Source organism: Doryrhamphus excisus, chromosome 2 (genome assembly GCF_030265055.1).
Source record: "Doryrhamphus excisus isolate RoL2022-K1 chromosome 2, RoL_Dexc_1.0, whole genome shotgun sequence".
NCBI classification, from domain to species: domain Eukaryota; kingdom Metazoa; phylum Chordata; class Actinopteri; order Syngnathiformes; family Syngnathidae; genus Doryrhamphus; species Doryrhamphus excisus.
Window position 1 is genome coordinate 16,655,124 of NC_080467.1, and position 17,008 is coordinate 16,672,131.

Here is a 17,008-nt window from a genome sequence, read left to right on the forward strand (position 1 = left end):
CAGTTGAATGTGTTGTAAACAAAGAATAATAAAGAGTGTAAAGGTCACTATAGGGGTGTTACTTCATGTCTACAGGGCTCTAATCATGTTAGAAATTGTGTTTAGAAAGTCAAACAGGCTTCCTATGCTATTTCTTTCATTAATCTTAAACTTTACTTCACTTAACAGGTCTGGAACCAATTAACTACAATGAACGAGTGAACAAAGACGCTTTTTGTTGCAAGTGATTGATAAAAATATCTATTTTTGACACATGCCTCCAAACCTATCCTGCTCGCTTGACTCCGTTTTCGAATCAACATTTACAATAAAAGTGAATTGCAGTCATCCCTCATTTATTGTTAATTGGCTCCAGACCCAATTGTGATGAGTGAAGTAGGATTCCTTATACATTTATTGAGTATTTTTGTAGTTATGGGCATAAAAACCTGTTTAGGACCTAAATACATTATTAGAGCTCTGTAGACATGAAATACCACACCAAAGTCATCTTTACACTCGTAGTAGTTTTAGCTGGGATAGGCTCCAGCGACCCTAATGAGGATAAGCGGCATTATATATAAATAGATAGATGCATGGACTGGCCTCCATTTTTAAATGGTTTGTGTTTGTCATATTGTTGATTCAACCTCTCTACGTTCTATCTTTTGGGAAAAACAGGGAAAACGAGGAAAAGCTGGAGTCAGAGGGAGCAGAGGCGCAAGAGGACCAAAAGTAGGTTACTCGGAAACAACACCCCACACCCTGTGTACATCCTATGAAATCCGAATCCACCAGCCCACGGCAAATTGTGTTGTGGTTTAGGGTGTGAAGGGGGAAACAGGACCACCAGGACACCTTAGCTGGCCAGGAACGATCGTGAGGCTCTTTTACTTTTACTTCTATGCTTGTTTCAGTGCTCTGAGTTCAGAAAACTTTGTGTGTTTGATTCCTATGGTGTTTATTTACACTGTAATATCAATGTGTCGAAACCAGGGGTGTCCAAACTTTTTCCATAGTTCCAACAGTTCTTGTTAAGATTTTTTCATCATATTTTGACTTGATTTTTCTTTTCAAAAACAAATTGTTCAAGAACTTTGAACTCATTGTATCGTTTCTTGTTTTTTCTTTAGTAGGTATATTATATGGGCTGCACGGCGAACTAGTGGTTAGCACGCAGGCCACACAGCTAAGAGATCCGAGTTCGATTCCACCCTTGACCATCTCTGTGTGGAGTTTGCATGTTCTCCCCGTGCATGCGTGGGTTTTCTCCGGGTACTCCGGTTTCCTCCCACATTCCAAAAACATGCTAGGTTAATTGGCGACTCCAAATTGTCCATAGGTATGAATGTGAGTGTGAATGGTTGTTTGTCTATATGTGCCCTGTGATTGGCTGGCAACCAGTCCAGGGTGTACCCCGCTTCTCACCCGAAGACAGCTGGGATAGGCTCCGGTAGAAAATGAATGAATAAATATTTTTGCAAATGGATCATAGAAAAGCTTCAGTTTTTAACATTATTAGAGCCCTAGAGACATGAAGCAACACCCCCACAGTCACTTACTAGAAAATGAATGAATGTATATTATATATGTTTTCTTTAATATTTCAACCTTATGCTACTCCTGATACTTTTCCCAGTGTCCAGTGTCAAATACCATACATACCTGTATACTGTATCATCATTACTTTGAATGCATCTTTTGAATGCCTTATATTTGTGTTTTACTTCACTTTATCTATTTTATGCTTGGAAATACTTCATTTAGGGGAAAAATACTTCAATATGCCTATTTTCTTTACTCATAGGCTGACTTCAAGATGTATTCATGTTTTTGAAAAACCATGATAGAGTAAAGCAAAGTGGCGCAGGATAATTGTAATTATACTTTTTTTCCTGACATATATTGAATACTTTCAGATTTGACCAAAATAATGTATTTTTTTCTTCATAATATTATACTTTATTGTGCTTTTTTTCTCTTCATATTTTGACTTGATTCTTGTAAAACGACTGCAGAGTTTTCCCTGAATGTGACATCCCTGGTCAAGACACATGTTAATTCAGTATGCACCTGATGAATGTTTCTTCTCCAAGGGCATACCTGGCTTACGTGGAGAGATGGGGGATCTCGGGGAGAAGGGGGAACAGGTAAAAAAAACAAAAAAAAAGCAATTCAGGAACTTGACTGATGCACTTGAATGGAATAAATATAATGTTTGTGTTCTCAGACCACCAGTGAATCCCAAATGAATCGTTTTTTTTCTGTTTCTGTTTTTCTGTTCTCAGGGTGAGAAAGGCGACATGGGACTACCTGGACCACGTGGACTTGATGGCCTAAAGGTAGGCTGTGTGGAATCATAGGTTACCTACAGCCACCTACGGTATCGCTTGCTGATTCTTTCACTATGCTTATTTATTCAGGGTATCCGTGGGCTTATCGGGTCGCCAGGGGAAGTTGGTCCACAGGGAGAGAAGGTAGAAGTGACACAAGTGTTTTATCTTATTGTTATGTCCTCCTAAGTCCACTTGGATACAAGGAACTATGACATATGCACTTGGACATATCGTAGTTAATGTTTATCTGTGGGCTGCACGGTGTGGAGTGGTTTGCGTGCAGGCCACACAGCTAGGAGACCCAGGTTCGATGCAACCATTGGTTGCATTGGTAGCTGTGTTCTGTGTTCTGTCTTCTCATTGAATGTGATCATGATTTGTCCCTCCTGACTTTCATAGGGAAGTACCGGTCCAGCAGGTCCAAGGGGGCGAACAGGCATGTCTGGATTGCCTGTAAGTTTAAATATGTCTCATTTTTAAGTTTTGTGTAAGGATCTGGAGTACCACAGAACTTTCTCTTTTTTCATGCTGTCTATCTTCTCTATGTTGTAGGGCACCCTTGGGTTCAAGGTAGGATATTGACAGTTGAAACACTCACGTTCCTAAACGTCACACTCACCAACAGTAAATGAAGAAAATGGAGGAGAAAATCTTGTAGGGATGGGGGATATGGTCCAGAAACGTATATCGCGATATATTTAGGTTGATATACAGGGTGAGGCAAAATGACACATTTGTAGGTTAAAATAAAAGGTAAAGAAAGTAAAGAAACTTATTTTCAAAAAATATATATAATGCCATTCTGTTTCATAATGTTTTAAAAATTAAATCCGATTTGGCGATGCGAGGTCGGCCGGTTGATTTTGGTTTCAATGCAGATCCAGTAGCTCTGAAGTTGGTAACCCATAACAAGATGGTGTTTGGAACTGGTACGGGATCATGTCTACCAAGATTGAAGTGCAAACGGAACGCTCGTTGTGTTGCAGTTACAGATTTGTTTGTTTTGATAAACGTTTCCACAATGAAAGCACCATGCTAACCAGTCCAATTCATGGCAGCAACTGAAAAGGAAAGGAAAAACAATGGCATTATAAAGAAACAAAGCAAGATGGCATTATATGTACTCGAAAATAAGAACACTTTTTTGTTTTTTTACTTTATTTGCCTTTTATTTAACCTACAAATGTGTCAGATTGCCTGACCCTGTATATACGTATATATATACCGTATTTTCTGGACCATAAGTCGCACTTTTTTCATAGGTTGGCTGTTCCTGCGACTTATACTCCAGAGCGACTTATAAATGCAACAAAAACTGTTTATGTTACATAAACACTGGACACCTTTACTGTTCATGTTTATTTTTAGTGTAGCTGAATAACCATTGTGTTAGCATATCTTACACTTATTCACCCTGTTCTTTTATTATTCTTTTATTCTTAGAACTTGCCTTCCAAGTGGACGTAATGTCTGTTTTGGTCAAGTAGTTAGTAAAATAAATTACCCGCAAAAAATGCGACTTATACTCCAATGTGACTTATGTTTGTTTTTTTCTACCTAATTATGCATTTTTGGCCTTGTGCGACTTATACACCGGAGCGACTTATAGTCCAGAAAATACGGTGTGTACATACATATTAAGAGATAGAGAGTCAACCACTAATGACATCATCGACGTCGTCGGGTGAAATACTGTAGATCAGGGGTCTCAAACTCAATTTACTTGGGGGCCACTAGAGCTCGGGTCTGGGTGAGATTGGGCCGCATAAGGTTTTCCAAAAAAAAAAAAAAAAAAACGCATTTAAAAAAAAAAACGCATTTATCCAATTTTCTACAAGAAAAGCTCTGATAAAACATTCCACTGTTCTCAAATATATTACTTTTTATTTTTCTACACAAAATAAGATGAAAAATAAATAAACAAATCAAGAATAAAGAAAATCAATCAATCACTAATAAATAAATAAATATAATAATAATAATAATAATAAAACAGCAAATAATAAAAACTTAAGAAACCACTAATAGTTGGTGGGTAGACAAATTATTTTTTTCAGATTAAAATGAACAAAGCATTATTAGAGCCCTGTAGATATGACAAAACACGACTATAGTCACATTTATACTCTTTTTATTTACAACATATTGCGCAACTGCAGGGTCTTGAGACACATGCTAACTCGCAAACTAGAGAGCTAGCGACCTAAACGGTAGCCTTCAAGTTCTTTCCTTTCAACTTAAATAGCCAAAAACTTACCACTTCCACACGGATAGGGAGGATAACTATTAACAGTTATTTAACCTTTAACATGAACATTAATCAAAAGTAATAATTTTTTCTGGGTACATGATACCATACAGCATCCATATCAAACTTGCGCGGGCCGCACTAACATTAAACTTTCATATCAAGAAGGGGGCCTCAAAATAGTGTCCTGCGGGCCACATTTGGCCCGCGGGTCGCGTGTTTGAGACCCCCGCTGTAGATGATTCCCTTTTGTTAGCCATCTAAGGATGCTAACAGGACATAAAAATACACTAAAAACACAGCTGGACTCAATCCGTGTATTGATAACACAAGACGCTTGCCATATTGTACGCTATCCGTAAAATGTACGCAAACCGATGTATCGTGTTGGCATACATTTTTAAGGCACTGATGCTCAGATGTTTTCTTCTTGAAGGGTTTGAAAGGCTACCAAGGATTGCCTGGTCTGCCAGGCAGAAGAGGCCTTCCAGTAAGTCCATAACACATCTCCTCCCAGTTGGACGTGCCTGGAACATCTCACCAGGGAAATACAGTCAAGGAAACAAATGATTAAAGCATCCTTGTTTCTTCAGTTTATTCAACCATTCTAATTCCTGGTACAATTAAAGGTTCATTAGTTTGGACAGATGGAATGATGAAAACAAAAATAGCTAATCAGAGTTTAATTTAAGAGCTGACATCCAGCAGTTTTCTTGATAATGACCAAAATGGTAACGGTTCTTACATCATTACTGCCAAAAAATTCACCTTTAGTTGTGCCAGGCATTAAAATGAAAAGAAACTGAAGAAAAAAGGGTGGTGGGATCAATTTTTTCCATGACTGTAGATGATAAAGTCAAGTCAAATGACTCTTGATGCAGTCAAAATGACATATTTGATATTTCATTAGCATTCATGTTTCTCTATTTGACTGCTGAAGGGTCCACCTGGTGTTCCTGGACCGCCAGGACCATCTCTAAACATGACATTGACAGAGCTCAAGGCAAGTAACAAATCTCGTATTTTTTATATTCATATGATATCGAATGGGACGAATCTACTGGTACAGTTGGTCAAATTTAATTTAATTTGAGTCGTTTTTGCTTTAGACATAAATTAGCTTTGACAGCGTACTTCCTGGTGGCTATTTTCTCTATTTTCCTTACTGACACCTTGAGACCAGTGTAGAATACTACTATACTGCTGCTTTACAGTTAAAGACAGACTCACTGCACTTTAATAGCTTTATTAACCAGCGAGGTAATGCAGGAAACATTCACACAGGAGCTGCTGTCGGCCACTCTCTACATCAGTGCTTCTCAAATAGTGGAGGCCTGGGGGGGAACTGTCAGGAGGGGCACGAGACCAACACACTCAACATACTCAACATACTCAACGTACACAACATGCAATTTGAATATGCTTGTATACTCTCCATTTTAGTAACTGTCGTAGTTCAAATCGGGTGGGGTCAAACTTTGGGTCATACTGATTTTTTGCTCACTTACAGTATGCCTTTATCGGTAACCATTATCAAGCTGCAATCATTTGAAATACTAATATAAAAGGGTAATATTTTCTTGAAAAAAATGGCACCCGAAGGGTCAATTCCGATGTACAATTTGCAACATTTAAGTATGCTGGAAATTCATTCATTTTTCTACCTACCACTTAACCTCACAAGGGTTGTGGGGGGTGCTGGAGCCTATGCCAGCTGTCTTGGGGCGAGAGGCGGGGTACACCCTGGACTGGTCGCCAGCCAATCACAGGGCACATATGCTACGTTCACACCGACGCCGAATCGATGGCGAATTAAATCGGCGAGCAAAGCGGCGGCAAAGCGTAACAAAGCTTAATGAAAGCGTAAAGACCGTAATACAGCGTAAGAAAGGTTTGAGCAATTCGGGACATTCGGCAAGAGCGCCAAAAATTTTCAAACTGTTTAAAAATTTGAGGCAATCTGTCACGAATTGCGTAAAGCGGGGAGAGCGTATTAAAGCTTATCAAAGCGTCACAAAGCTTATCAAAGTTTTGCTCAAAGCGTAGGAAAGCTTAACAGAGCTTGGTTCAAAGGATCAATGGATCTGCTGCATCTTTATATATGCTCTGGATCAGAGGTGGGATGCAGTCGGGATCTCGAAATTTTCCATTGCGTAACAGAGCTTAACAGAGCCTATCAATGCACAAGAGAGCTTGATAATCGTATCAGAGCGTTATTTAAAGCATGATAAGCGCACCAAAGCTTATCAATGAGTATTAAAGCGTATCAAAGCGTGATTTAAAGCGTAACAAATCCTGATCAATCGGCATCAAAGTGTGAGTAGCCGTAGCGATTCGGGAAATAATTTGTCGCCTAAAGCGGGAACGAATTTCGTATCAGAGCGTATCAGAGCTTATCAGAGCATAAACATATCTGAGGAGATCGTGAGAATTTTTGAAAAATGACGCCGAATTCGTCGCCGATTCAAAGCGCGACATTCGGCGTCGGTGTGAACGTAGCAATATAGACAAACAACCATTCACACTCACATTTATACCTATGGACAATTTGGAGTCGCCAATTAACCTAGCATGTTTTTGGAATTTGGGAGGAAACCGGAGTACCCGGAGAAAACCCACGCATGCACGGGGGAAGAGATAGCCAAGGGTGGAATCAAACTCAGGTCTCCTAACTGCGAGGCCACTCAAAAAAATACATTTACCTTAAATGACGGGATGTGAACCCTTCACTGCTCATAATAAGGGCTGATTCAAATGTTCGACTACTTAATGTGCCATGTTCGAACCGCGATGTAGCGGGACAACTTATCGGGTATCATATAGCCGGGAGTTATCGGTATCGTCTTGAAACAAACAAACAAACACTGTTATTTTTAACGCTGTTAGTGCCAACACTGACAACATCCATGACATCACACTCCTGGGTTGGCATTCCAGTCACTGGTATCGTTCAGTGTTGGCATCACACTGCACTAATGCATACATACTGTATGTTGTTTCTCTCCAGGAAATCATGTATGTGTCCGATAAGCCCAACCTCCATTTGATCCAGACTCTTCTGGATTCTCTAGAGCAGGAGTTCCGACGCCTGGTGGATCCTCCTGATGGCACCAAAGAGCATCCTGCCACCACATGTCTAGAACTTTGGCTCTGCCACCCGGAATACAGCAGTGGTCAGTCAGCAAACAATGCGGTTGTTTGGAAACACATTTGATCAGGAGTCCTATTGCACTAAACTAGAATTCGGGAATCCCGGAGAAATGACTTAGATGAGCTCAACCAGCCTAAAACAAGAACGTCCGGTTACGTTTGATTAATGTTCATGTTAAAGGTAAAATAACTGTTAATAGTTATCCTCCCTATCCGTGTGGAAGTGGTAAGTTTTTGGATATTTAAGTTGAAAGGAAAGAACTTGAAGGCTACTGTTTAGCGTTTTTGTGTCAGACGTGATGTCCTTCAGCCTGGCAGGGGTCCACTCGCATTCTGAGGAGCTTTTCTTATAGTGCGAGGGGCATGATGGTATTGAAGGCAGTAGAAAAGTCCAGGAACATATTCTTTTGCGAGTGGGCTTGGTATAGCAGGTGGAGGGTGGCATCCTCCACACCGACCGCTGCCCGGTAGGCAAACTGTAGACCAGGGGTCTCAAACAAATGTGGCCCGCAGGACACTAGTTTGAGGCCCCCGCCTTTATATGAAAGTTTAATGTTAGTGCGGCCCGCGCAGGTTTGATATGGATGCTGTATGGTATCATGTACCCAGAAAAAAATTATTATGTTTGATTAATGTTCATGTTAAAGGTTAAATAACTGTTAATAGTTATTCTCCCTATTCGTGTGGAAGTGGTAAGTTTTTGGCTATTTAAGTTTAAAGGAAATAACTTGAAGGCTACCGTTTAGGTCGCTAAGCTCTCTAGTTTGCGAGTTAGCATGTGTCTCAAGACCCTGCAGTTGCGCAATATGTTGTAAATAAAAAGAGTATAAATGTGACTATAGTCGTGTTTTGTCATATCTACAGGGCTCTAATAATGCTTTGTTCATTTTAATCTGAAAAAAATAATTTGTCTACCCACCAACTATATGTGGTTTCTTAAGTTTTTATTATTTGCTGTTTTATTATTATTATCATATTTATTTATTTATTACTGATTGATTGATTTTCTTTATTCTTGATTTGTTTATTTATTTTTCATCTTATTTGTGTAGAAAAATAAAAAGTGATCAGTCAGCAAACAGGTTGTTTTGATCAGGAGGCCTATTGCACTAAACTAGGATTCGGGAATCCAGGAGAAATGACTAAGATGAGCTCAACCAGCCCAAAACAAGAACGTCCGGTTGCACAAATCACATAGTGATGTCCAAGAAGTCCAAAATCTAATACGAGATGTTATCCATAGCTGCGCATTAATGTAATTTTTTATGTTGGTCATTTTTAAACACAAAGAATGTCAGTAAATGCTTGGAGGGACTTTAATCGCTTCAGAGCTCACTGTAACGTTTCTCTTTAGGAACGTATTACATCGACCCAAACCAAGGGAGTCCTGGCGACGCCCTGCTGGCGTATTGCATCTTCTCCAGCACATCCATACAGACATGCCTTCATCCTCAAGATTCTCAGGTGCAGATTCTCATTTTTTGCTACTGACTGTCATTTTTTGTTTGTTTGGATGTCACAAAACACTCCTTTCATAGAGAAATAATGGTAATGGTAATGGTAATGGTAATGGTAATGGTAATGGTAATGGTAATGGTAATGCCATCCATCCATTTTCCTCCGCTTATCCGGGTCCGGGTCACGGGGGCAGCAGTCTTAGTAGGGAAGCCCAGACTTCCCGGTCCCCGGCCACCTCCTCCAGCTCCACCGGGAGGACACCAAGGCGTTCCCAGGCCAGCTGTGAGACATAATCCCTCCAGCGTGTCCTAGGTCTGCCCCGGGGCCTTTTCCCGGCTGGGCATGCCCGGAACACCTCACCAGGGAGGCGTCCGGGAGGCATCCGGACTAGATGCCCGAGCCACCTCAACTGACTCCTCTCGATGTGAAGGAGAAGCGGCTCTACTCTGAGCCCCTCCCGGATGGCTGAGCTCCTCACCCTATCTCTTAGGGTGAGTCCAGCTACCCTGCGGAGGAAACTCATTTCAGCCGCCTGTATCCGCGATCTCATGACCCAAAGCTCATGACCATAGGTGAGGGTGGGAACATAGATCGACCGGTAAATTGAGAGCTTTGCCCTCCGGCTCAGCTCTCTTTTCACCACGACGGTCCGGTACAGCGACTGCATTACTGCCGAGGCTGCACCGATCCGTCTGTCGACCTCACGCTCCCACTTTCCCTCACTCGTGAACAAGACCCCGAGATACTTAAACTCCTCCACCTGGGGCAGGACCTCATTCCCAACCCGGAGGGAGCACTCCACCCTTTTCCGACTGAGAACCATGGCCTCTGATTTCGAGGTACTGAGTCCCATCCCAGAAGCTTCACACTCAGATGCAAACCGTCCCAGTAAACGCTGAAGGTCGCAGCCCGAAGAAGCCATAAGAACCACATCATCTGCAAATAGCAGCGATGAGATTCTAAGGCCCCCGAACTGGACTCCCTCAACACCTTGGCTGCACCTATAAATTCTGTCCATGAAAATTGTGAACAGAATCGGTGACAAAGGGCAGCCTTGGCGGAGGCCAACGTTTACCGGAAACAGGCTCGACTTACTACTGGCAATGCGAACCAGACTCCTGCCCCGTTTGTACAAGGACCTGATAGCACGTAGTAACGCGCCACCAATCCCGTACTCCCGGGAGCACCCCCCAAAGGACGCTACGAGGGACACGGTCGAATGCCTTTTCCAGGTCCACAAAGCACATGTAGACTGGTTGGGCAAACTCCCATGCACCCTCAAGCACCCTTGTGAAGGTGTAGAGCTGGTCCAGTGTTCCACGACCAGGACGAAAACCGCATTGGACCTCTTGTATCAGAGGTTCGGCCAACGGTCGTACCCTTCTCTCCAGCACCCTGGAATAGACTTTCCCAGGGAGGCTGAGGAGTGTGATCCCCCTGTAGTTGGAACACACCCTCCGGTCACCCTTTTTGAAAAGGGGGACCACCACCCCGGTCTGCCAATGCAAAGGTTCCCGACTTCCATGCAATGTTGAAGAGACGTGTCAGCCAAGACAGTCCCTCAACAGCCAGAGCCTTGAGGAATTCTGGGCGGAACTCGTCCACGCCCGGAGCTTTGCCACTGAGGAGCGTCTTAACCACCCCAGATACCTCAGCCACGGTGATGGCACTGTCCACGTATGTGTCCTCAGACTCTGCTTCCTCTATGGAAGGTATGTCAGTGGGATTGAGAAGGGCCTCAAAGTATTCCTTCCACCATCCGACTACATCCCCAGTCGAGGTCAGCAGGCCCCCGTCTCCACTGTAAACAGTGTGGACTGGGCACTGCTTCCCTTTTCTGAGGCGCCGGATGGTTTGCCAGAACCTCTTCGAGGACAACCGAAAGTCGACCTCCATGGCCACACTGAATTCCTCCCACACCCGAGTTTGTGCCTCGACAACCGCCGAAGCCGCAAACCGTTTGGCCTGACGGTACCTGTCAGCTGCTTCCAGAGTCCCACAAGCCATCAGTGCTCGATAGGACTCCTTCTTCAGCTTGACGGCAGCCCTGACCTCTGGTGTCCACCATCGGGTTCGGGGCCTGCCGCCACGGCTGGCACCGACCGCCTTGCGGCCGCAGCTCCACTCAGCTACCTCAGCAATGGAGGCATGGAATATGGCCCATTCGGACTCAATATCCCGGTCCTCCCCCGGGATGCAGGTGAAGCTCTGCCGGAGGTGAGAGTTGAAAACTCGACGAACGGGAGACTCTGCCAGACGTTCCCAGCACACCCTCACTACTCGTTTGGGTCTACCAGGTCTGTCCAGCATCCTCCCCCGCCATCTAATCCAACTCATCACCAGGTGGTGATCAGTTGACAGCTCAGCCCCTCTCTTCACCCGTGTGTCCAAAACATGCGGACGCAGGCCTGATGATACGACTACAAAGTCGATCATAGACCTGCGGCCTAGGGTGTCCTTGTGCCAAGTGCACTTGGACATCCCTATGTTCGAACATGGTGTTAGTTATGGACAAACTGTAGTTCGCACAGAAGTCCAATAACATCACACCGCACGAGTTCAGATCAGCGAGGCCGTTCCTCCCAATCACGCCCCTCCAGGTCACACTGTCATTGCCCACATGGGCGTTGAAGTCTCCCAGTAGAACGACGGAGTCACCAGCTGGGGTGCTCTCCAGCACCCCTCTGATGGACTCCAAGAAGGCCGGGTACTCCGAACTGTCATTTGGTGCGTACACACAAATGACAGTCAGGACCCTTTCCCCAGCCCGAAGGCGTAGGGAAATGACCCTCTCGTTCACCGGGGCTGACTCCAACACAGAGGCACCAAGCCGGGGGGCTATTAATAAGCCCACACCAGCTCGCCGCCTCTCCCCTGCAGCAACTCCAGAGTAGAACAAGGTCCAGCCCCTCTCGAGGAGTTTGGTTCCGGAACCCAAACTGTGGGTCGAGGTGAGTCCGACTATGTCTAGTCGGAATATCTCAACCTCTCTCACAAGTTCAGGTTCCTTCCCCACCAGCGAAGTGACATTCCATGTCCAAACAACCAGATTTGGCCGCCGAAGACCAGGTTGCCTACGCACCCGCCCTTGACCGCCACCCAACACACATTGCACCGGACCCTTATGCTTGCCCCCGTAGGTGGTGGTGGTAATGGTAATGGTTTAATTTCATTTGAACATGCATCAGATTACAATTGAGTGCATCACATAATCAGTTCACAGTTCCACATGTCCAAAAGGAGTAGGAAGAAGCAAAGCTTATTAAATCCTACCCCTCCATCTGGTACTTTTACAATCAGTAACTGTTACATGTGTTCACTTCCTGCTTTCCATAATACAGTTTAAGTTTTTTTTTTTTTTTTTAAATAATGTACTGAAGTACGAGGTGATATGACCATCCAATGACATAATGTGTACCATAGTAAGTGTCAATATAGTGATATATATAGCACATCATGACTGGTTCAAGACTCTTCATCCTTGTATTTAGCAAACATCAACTGCTTGTATTGTTTCTTGAATTGGCTCATCGTTGTGCATTGTTTGAGGTCCTTACTCAATCCATTCCATAGTTTGATTGCACATACTATAACAGATCTGTATTTACTGGACACTTCATTTAGGACTTCAACTAATGATTATTTTCTTGATAAATTTAAAGCTTAATGTTTTGATTCATCAATTAGGTGCAAGACTATAGGTAAGGACTCTATGGCTCTTTTGATGACTGGCCCTCAGACATTTCTTAACATTCATTCATTCATTCATTTTCTACCGCTTTTCCTCACAAGGGTCGCAGGGGTACTGGAGCCTATCCCAGCTGACTTTGGGCAAGAGGCGGGGTACACCCTGGACTGGTGGCCAGCCAATCACAGGGCACATATAGACAAACAACCATTCACACTCACATTCATACCTATGGACAATTTGGAGTCGCCAATTAACCTAGCATGTTTTTGGAATGTGGGAGGAAACCGGAGTACCCGGAGAAAACCCACGCATGCACGGGGAAAACATGCAAACTCCACACAGAGATGGCCGGGGATGGAATTGAACCCTGGTCTCCTAGCTGTGAGGTCTGCGCGCTAACCATTCCACCGCCGTGCAGCCCCATTTCTCAACATGATAAAATGTATTAATTATAACATTTTAAAGTAAGTACAGTACAGTCCAATGTCTCATAAACAGTAAACAATGCATCAATTCAGTGGTTGTTTGTCTATATGTGCCCTGTGATTGGCTGGCAACCAGTCCAGAGTGTACCCCGCCTCTCGCCCAAAGTCAGCTGGGATAGGCTCCAGCATGCTCCGTGACCCACGTGAGGATAAGCGGTAGAAAATGAATGAATTAATTAATCATTTCAGAGACTTGATATTTTAAAGTTGTTGTTCTTGTTTAAGAAACATAGTTGTCAATTGATTAAAATATTGATTGCGATTAATCGCACTTGGGCACAGTTAACTCAGAATTATTCATTTTTAATCGCAGATAGAAGTATTTTTTTCTAATAAATAAGGAATGTAAATCTCTTTGTTGTCAACAATTTGATGTGCAGCTACAACGGTAATTGAATCAAATTTTATGTGAAAAAACATTATATCAATTTCGGAATTACAGGCCATTATATAAAACAATACAGTCAGCAAGCAGATTTTTGAATTACTATGACTATACGAGGGCGGCACGGTGGTCTAGGGGTTAGCGCGCAACCTCACAGCTAGGAGACCAGGGTTCAATCCCACCCTCGGGCATCTCTGTGTGGAGTTTGCATGTTCTCCCCGTGCATGCGTGGGTTTTCTCCGTGTACTCCGGTTTCCTCCCACATTCCAAAAACATGCTAGGTTAATTGGCGACTCCAAATTGTCCATAGGTATGAATGTGAGTGTGAATGGTTGTTTGTCTATATGTGCCCTGTGATTGGCTGGCGACCAGTCTAGGGTGTACCCCGCCTTACGCCCGAAGACAGCTGGGATAGGCTCCATCACCCCCCGCGACCCTCGTGAGGAAAAAGCGGTAGAAAATGAATGAATGAATGAATGAATGACTATACGAGGGTCAAGCAGGAGGAGCGCACATTAATCGCACGTCAAAAAAATGACCGCCATTAAAGGAAACTTCAGTTAAATTTGACAGCCCTATTAAAAATGCACTCATTTATGCAGTCATGCAGTCATTTAGTACATTGCAAAATAGACCATATTAATATGAATCTGATGTAAAATGTTAGTGGTTTGGTGCGCAACATGTCAGGAAATAACATATTACATAACATTACAATAACATAAATAGGCATAACAGTTGATCACTGCCAAAGTGGATATGTGTGAATAATAGATCGTCTTTCCTGAATGACGAAAGATTGGCTGAAATAAAAAATATCAATTGATCGATGTCGATGAACTGAATAATTGATTAACGGTTGATTCATTGCTACAGCTCTAATGTTCTAATAAAATTAGATTTTCAATGACAAAAATAAACAAAATAAACACATCCCATCCATCTGCCCTCAGTATTGCTTGTACAAACTGGGCCTTTTTGTCTGTCCTACAGCTGCCCACAAAGGCCTGGATGGAGGATTCTTTTGCTAACAAGTCCTTCCAGTGGCTCAGCAGACTGGACCAAGGCTTTCATGTGAGTACACACGTCAGGTACAAACTACAGGCGGTCCTCGTTTTTGCAGCTGGCAAAACACTCATACTGATGATTCATACTGTACGAAAAGAAATCTATACTTTTTCACCTTTATTATGTCTGATTCAGACTTCTGATGGGTGCTTCAAAGACAACTTCAGAGGTTTTACAGTAGTGCAGTACCGTAGCTTACTTCTTATGTTTCTGTTGTTCAGTTCATTTATCCAGGTGCCGATGTGGTCCAGATACGCTTTCTTAGGTTGCACAGTAGCACAGCCAGGCAGAAGATGACCTACTCCTGCCACCCAGGACACATATTGGGTCAGTCGGAAAGGGACATCAAATTCCTCACTGACACAAGAACGCAAAGTTTCCTCGGAGTGCTTCAAGACTGTGTGGTATGTAAAAACTAACCTATGCCATTTAAGTAGTAGTGGCTATCACGCGCCATGACGGGATGACCGTAATGTGTTATCTGTGATGTCAGCCTGCAGAACAGACGGCTTCCGGACCCCAAGAGTCGGTGTTTGAGTTTGAGGACCTCCACCTGCTTCCTGTGAGAGATGTGGCCCCGATGGGAGGTGGCAACTTTTCCCATCACTTTGGCTTCAGCGTCGGGCCTGTTTGTTTCACTTAGAATAGTTTGACGCCCAATGCCATCCCAGAAAAAGATCAGGTCCCCCGGATGCAAACACAAGACCACAAGACAAATGCTTTGTCTCCCAGAGAGCCCGCATTGTTTACAGACACTTTAAAACTGTACTGAATAATTTAAAATGTCTTCTTTTTAAGTTTTCATGCATTGTTTTTCTTTTTTGTTTGACATCATGTATATAAGGTTTGTATTACTGCCAGCCTGTTGTGTTTACGCTACTCATACAAAGTTAGGCTTTTGGGTGAAATCTCAGAATTACCCTAAAATGCACGTTTACAGGTGAGAATTTGTATTTTGTTTTTTAAGCTAAGCTACGCTAAGCTAAGCATGCAAGGACGTGGTGGCGGCATCTCACACTCACAACGAAAAGGAACACAAACAGCAAAAAGTAGCAAAATAAAAATGAGATTAAAAAAAAAGAGCAGACAAAAAGGGTCACTACCCTGTGATTGGTTGGTGACCAGTACAGAGTGGGACAGCTGGGGTTGGCTCCAGCATACCCTGCGACCCGAGTAAGGATAATAAACTATAAATAATAATAATAATAATAATAATAATAATAATAATAATAATAATAATAATAATAATAATAATAATAAACTTGTAATATGATGAAAAACAATGTCATTTTAGTCACATAAAGGAGAAATATTAATTACAAATTTTAAGTTGTAATAATAGAAACAACAATTAAAATGTCTGAAAAATTAGGTTGCCTTAATATTATAGAATAAAGTCAAAATAATATGGGAATTAAGTCATAAGATTAGAAGAATACAATTTACAAAAAGTTGAAATATTTGGAAAATGTAAAAAAAAACTGCAGAAATGGGAAAAAAAAAAACCAACAAATTTGACGAGGATAAAGTCAAAACATTAAGAGAAAAAAAGTCATATTCTAATCACAAAATGTTGCAAGTAAAAGAGAATAAACCCGTAATATTGTAATGGAAAAAAATCATTTTCATATTTTGTTTAAGTTGTAATATGAGACACAGAACCAAATAAAGTTGTAATTTCTGGAAAATTATGTTGGGGGGGTGAATTAGGGGAATGAAGTCACCCTACCTTTTTGCATGTGGTGTATACTGTAAATATATAGCTCACATGTTACACCCTTCATGGGCGAGCCATCCGCCGAAAACCACCAGGACAGGAACTCTTGTTATTTTCCAAGGTGCTAAAACTTCCACATATATTTAGTCCATTCAAAACTTTACATGGAGTAGTTTCATTTTAGGAATACATGGTGTTTTTTGTCATCATTCAAACTGTATAACTGTACTGTATGTTCTTTATGTCTCAGGTATGGTATTTAGATTCTCCCATCTGTTTAATGACTTATGTTACAAGACAAATTAAATTCAGGCTGACAATGTCCAAGACCAAAACCAGCCGACCATCTTGACTTTTATTTCCCCTTACTCCAGGGGTGTAAGGGCACATTCTAAAAGACACATGTCATTAAATGTCATTTTTATTGAAGTAATTGAGTAATTACAAGATTATGACATTAAAAAAATCCCAATTGCGTTATACAAACTAGA

The 17,008-nt window shown here is 42.4% G+C and overlaps 2 protein-coding genes across 2 annotated transcripts in view; both read left to right on the top strand.

The window, feature by feature from the left end:
• Positions 1–2,272, top strand: part of si:ch211-196i2.1 (collagen alpha-1(I) chain) — a 120,948-nt gene extending 118,676 nt beyond the window's left edge. Inside the window, exons 54-58 of the mRNA XM_058051856.1 lie at positions 661–714; positions 805–858; positions 2,076–2,129; positions 2,210–2,216; positions 2,268–2,272. Coding sequence (XP_057907839.1) covers positions 661–714; positions 805–858; positions 2,076–2,129; positions 2,210–2,216; positions 2,268–2,272 — 174 coding nt within the window. The remainder of the gene's footprint in view (positions 1–660; positions 715–804; positions 859–2,075; positions 2,130–2,209; positions 2,217–2,267) is intronic.
• A 3-nt stretch (positions 2,273–2,275) lies between these two features.
• LOC131104810 (collagen alpha-2(I) chain-like) lies at positions 2,276–16,909 on the top strand. Its single transcript, XM_058052357.1, has 11 exons — positions 2,276–2,321; positions 2,403–2,456; positions 2,715–2,768; positions 2,868–2,885; positions 5,000–5,053; positions 5,504–5,566; positions 7,571–7,736; positions 9,068–9,177; positions 14,726–14,806; positions 15,022–15,204; positions 15,294–16,909. The coding sequence occupies exons 1-11, from the start codon at positions 2,283–2,285 to the stop codon at positions 15,441–15,443; spliced, it is 972 nt and encodes a 323-aa protein (XP_057908340.1). The 5' UTR covers positions 2,276–2,282; the 3' UTR covers positions 15,444–16,909.
• The last annotated feature ends 99 nt before the right edge of the window (positions 16,910–17,008 follow it).

What these genes read in the sequence shown, in the direction of transcription:
- LOC131104810 (XM_058052357.1), top strand. Translation starts at nt 2,283, where the DNA reads ATGGGACTACCTGGACCACGTGGACTTGATGGCCTAAAG. An exon ending in TTGGTCCACAGGGAGAGAAG is followed by an intron (nt 2,457 to 2,714) that starts GTAGAAGTGACA and finishes TGACTTTCATAG; the next exon opens with GGAAGTACCGGTCCAGCAGG. An exon ending in TGACATTGACAGAGCTCAAG is followed by an intron (nt 5,567 to 7,570) that starts GCAAGTAACAAA and finishes GTTTCTCTCCAG; the next exon opens with GAAATCATGTATGTGTCCGA.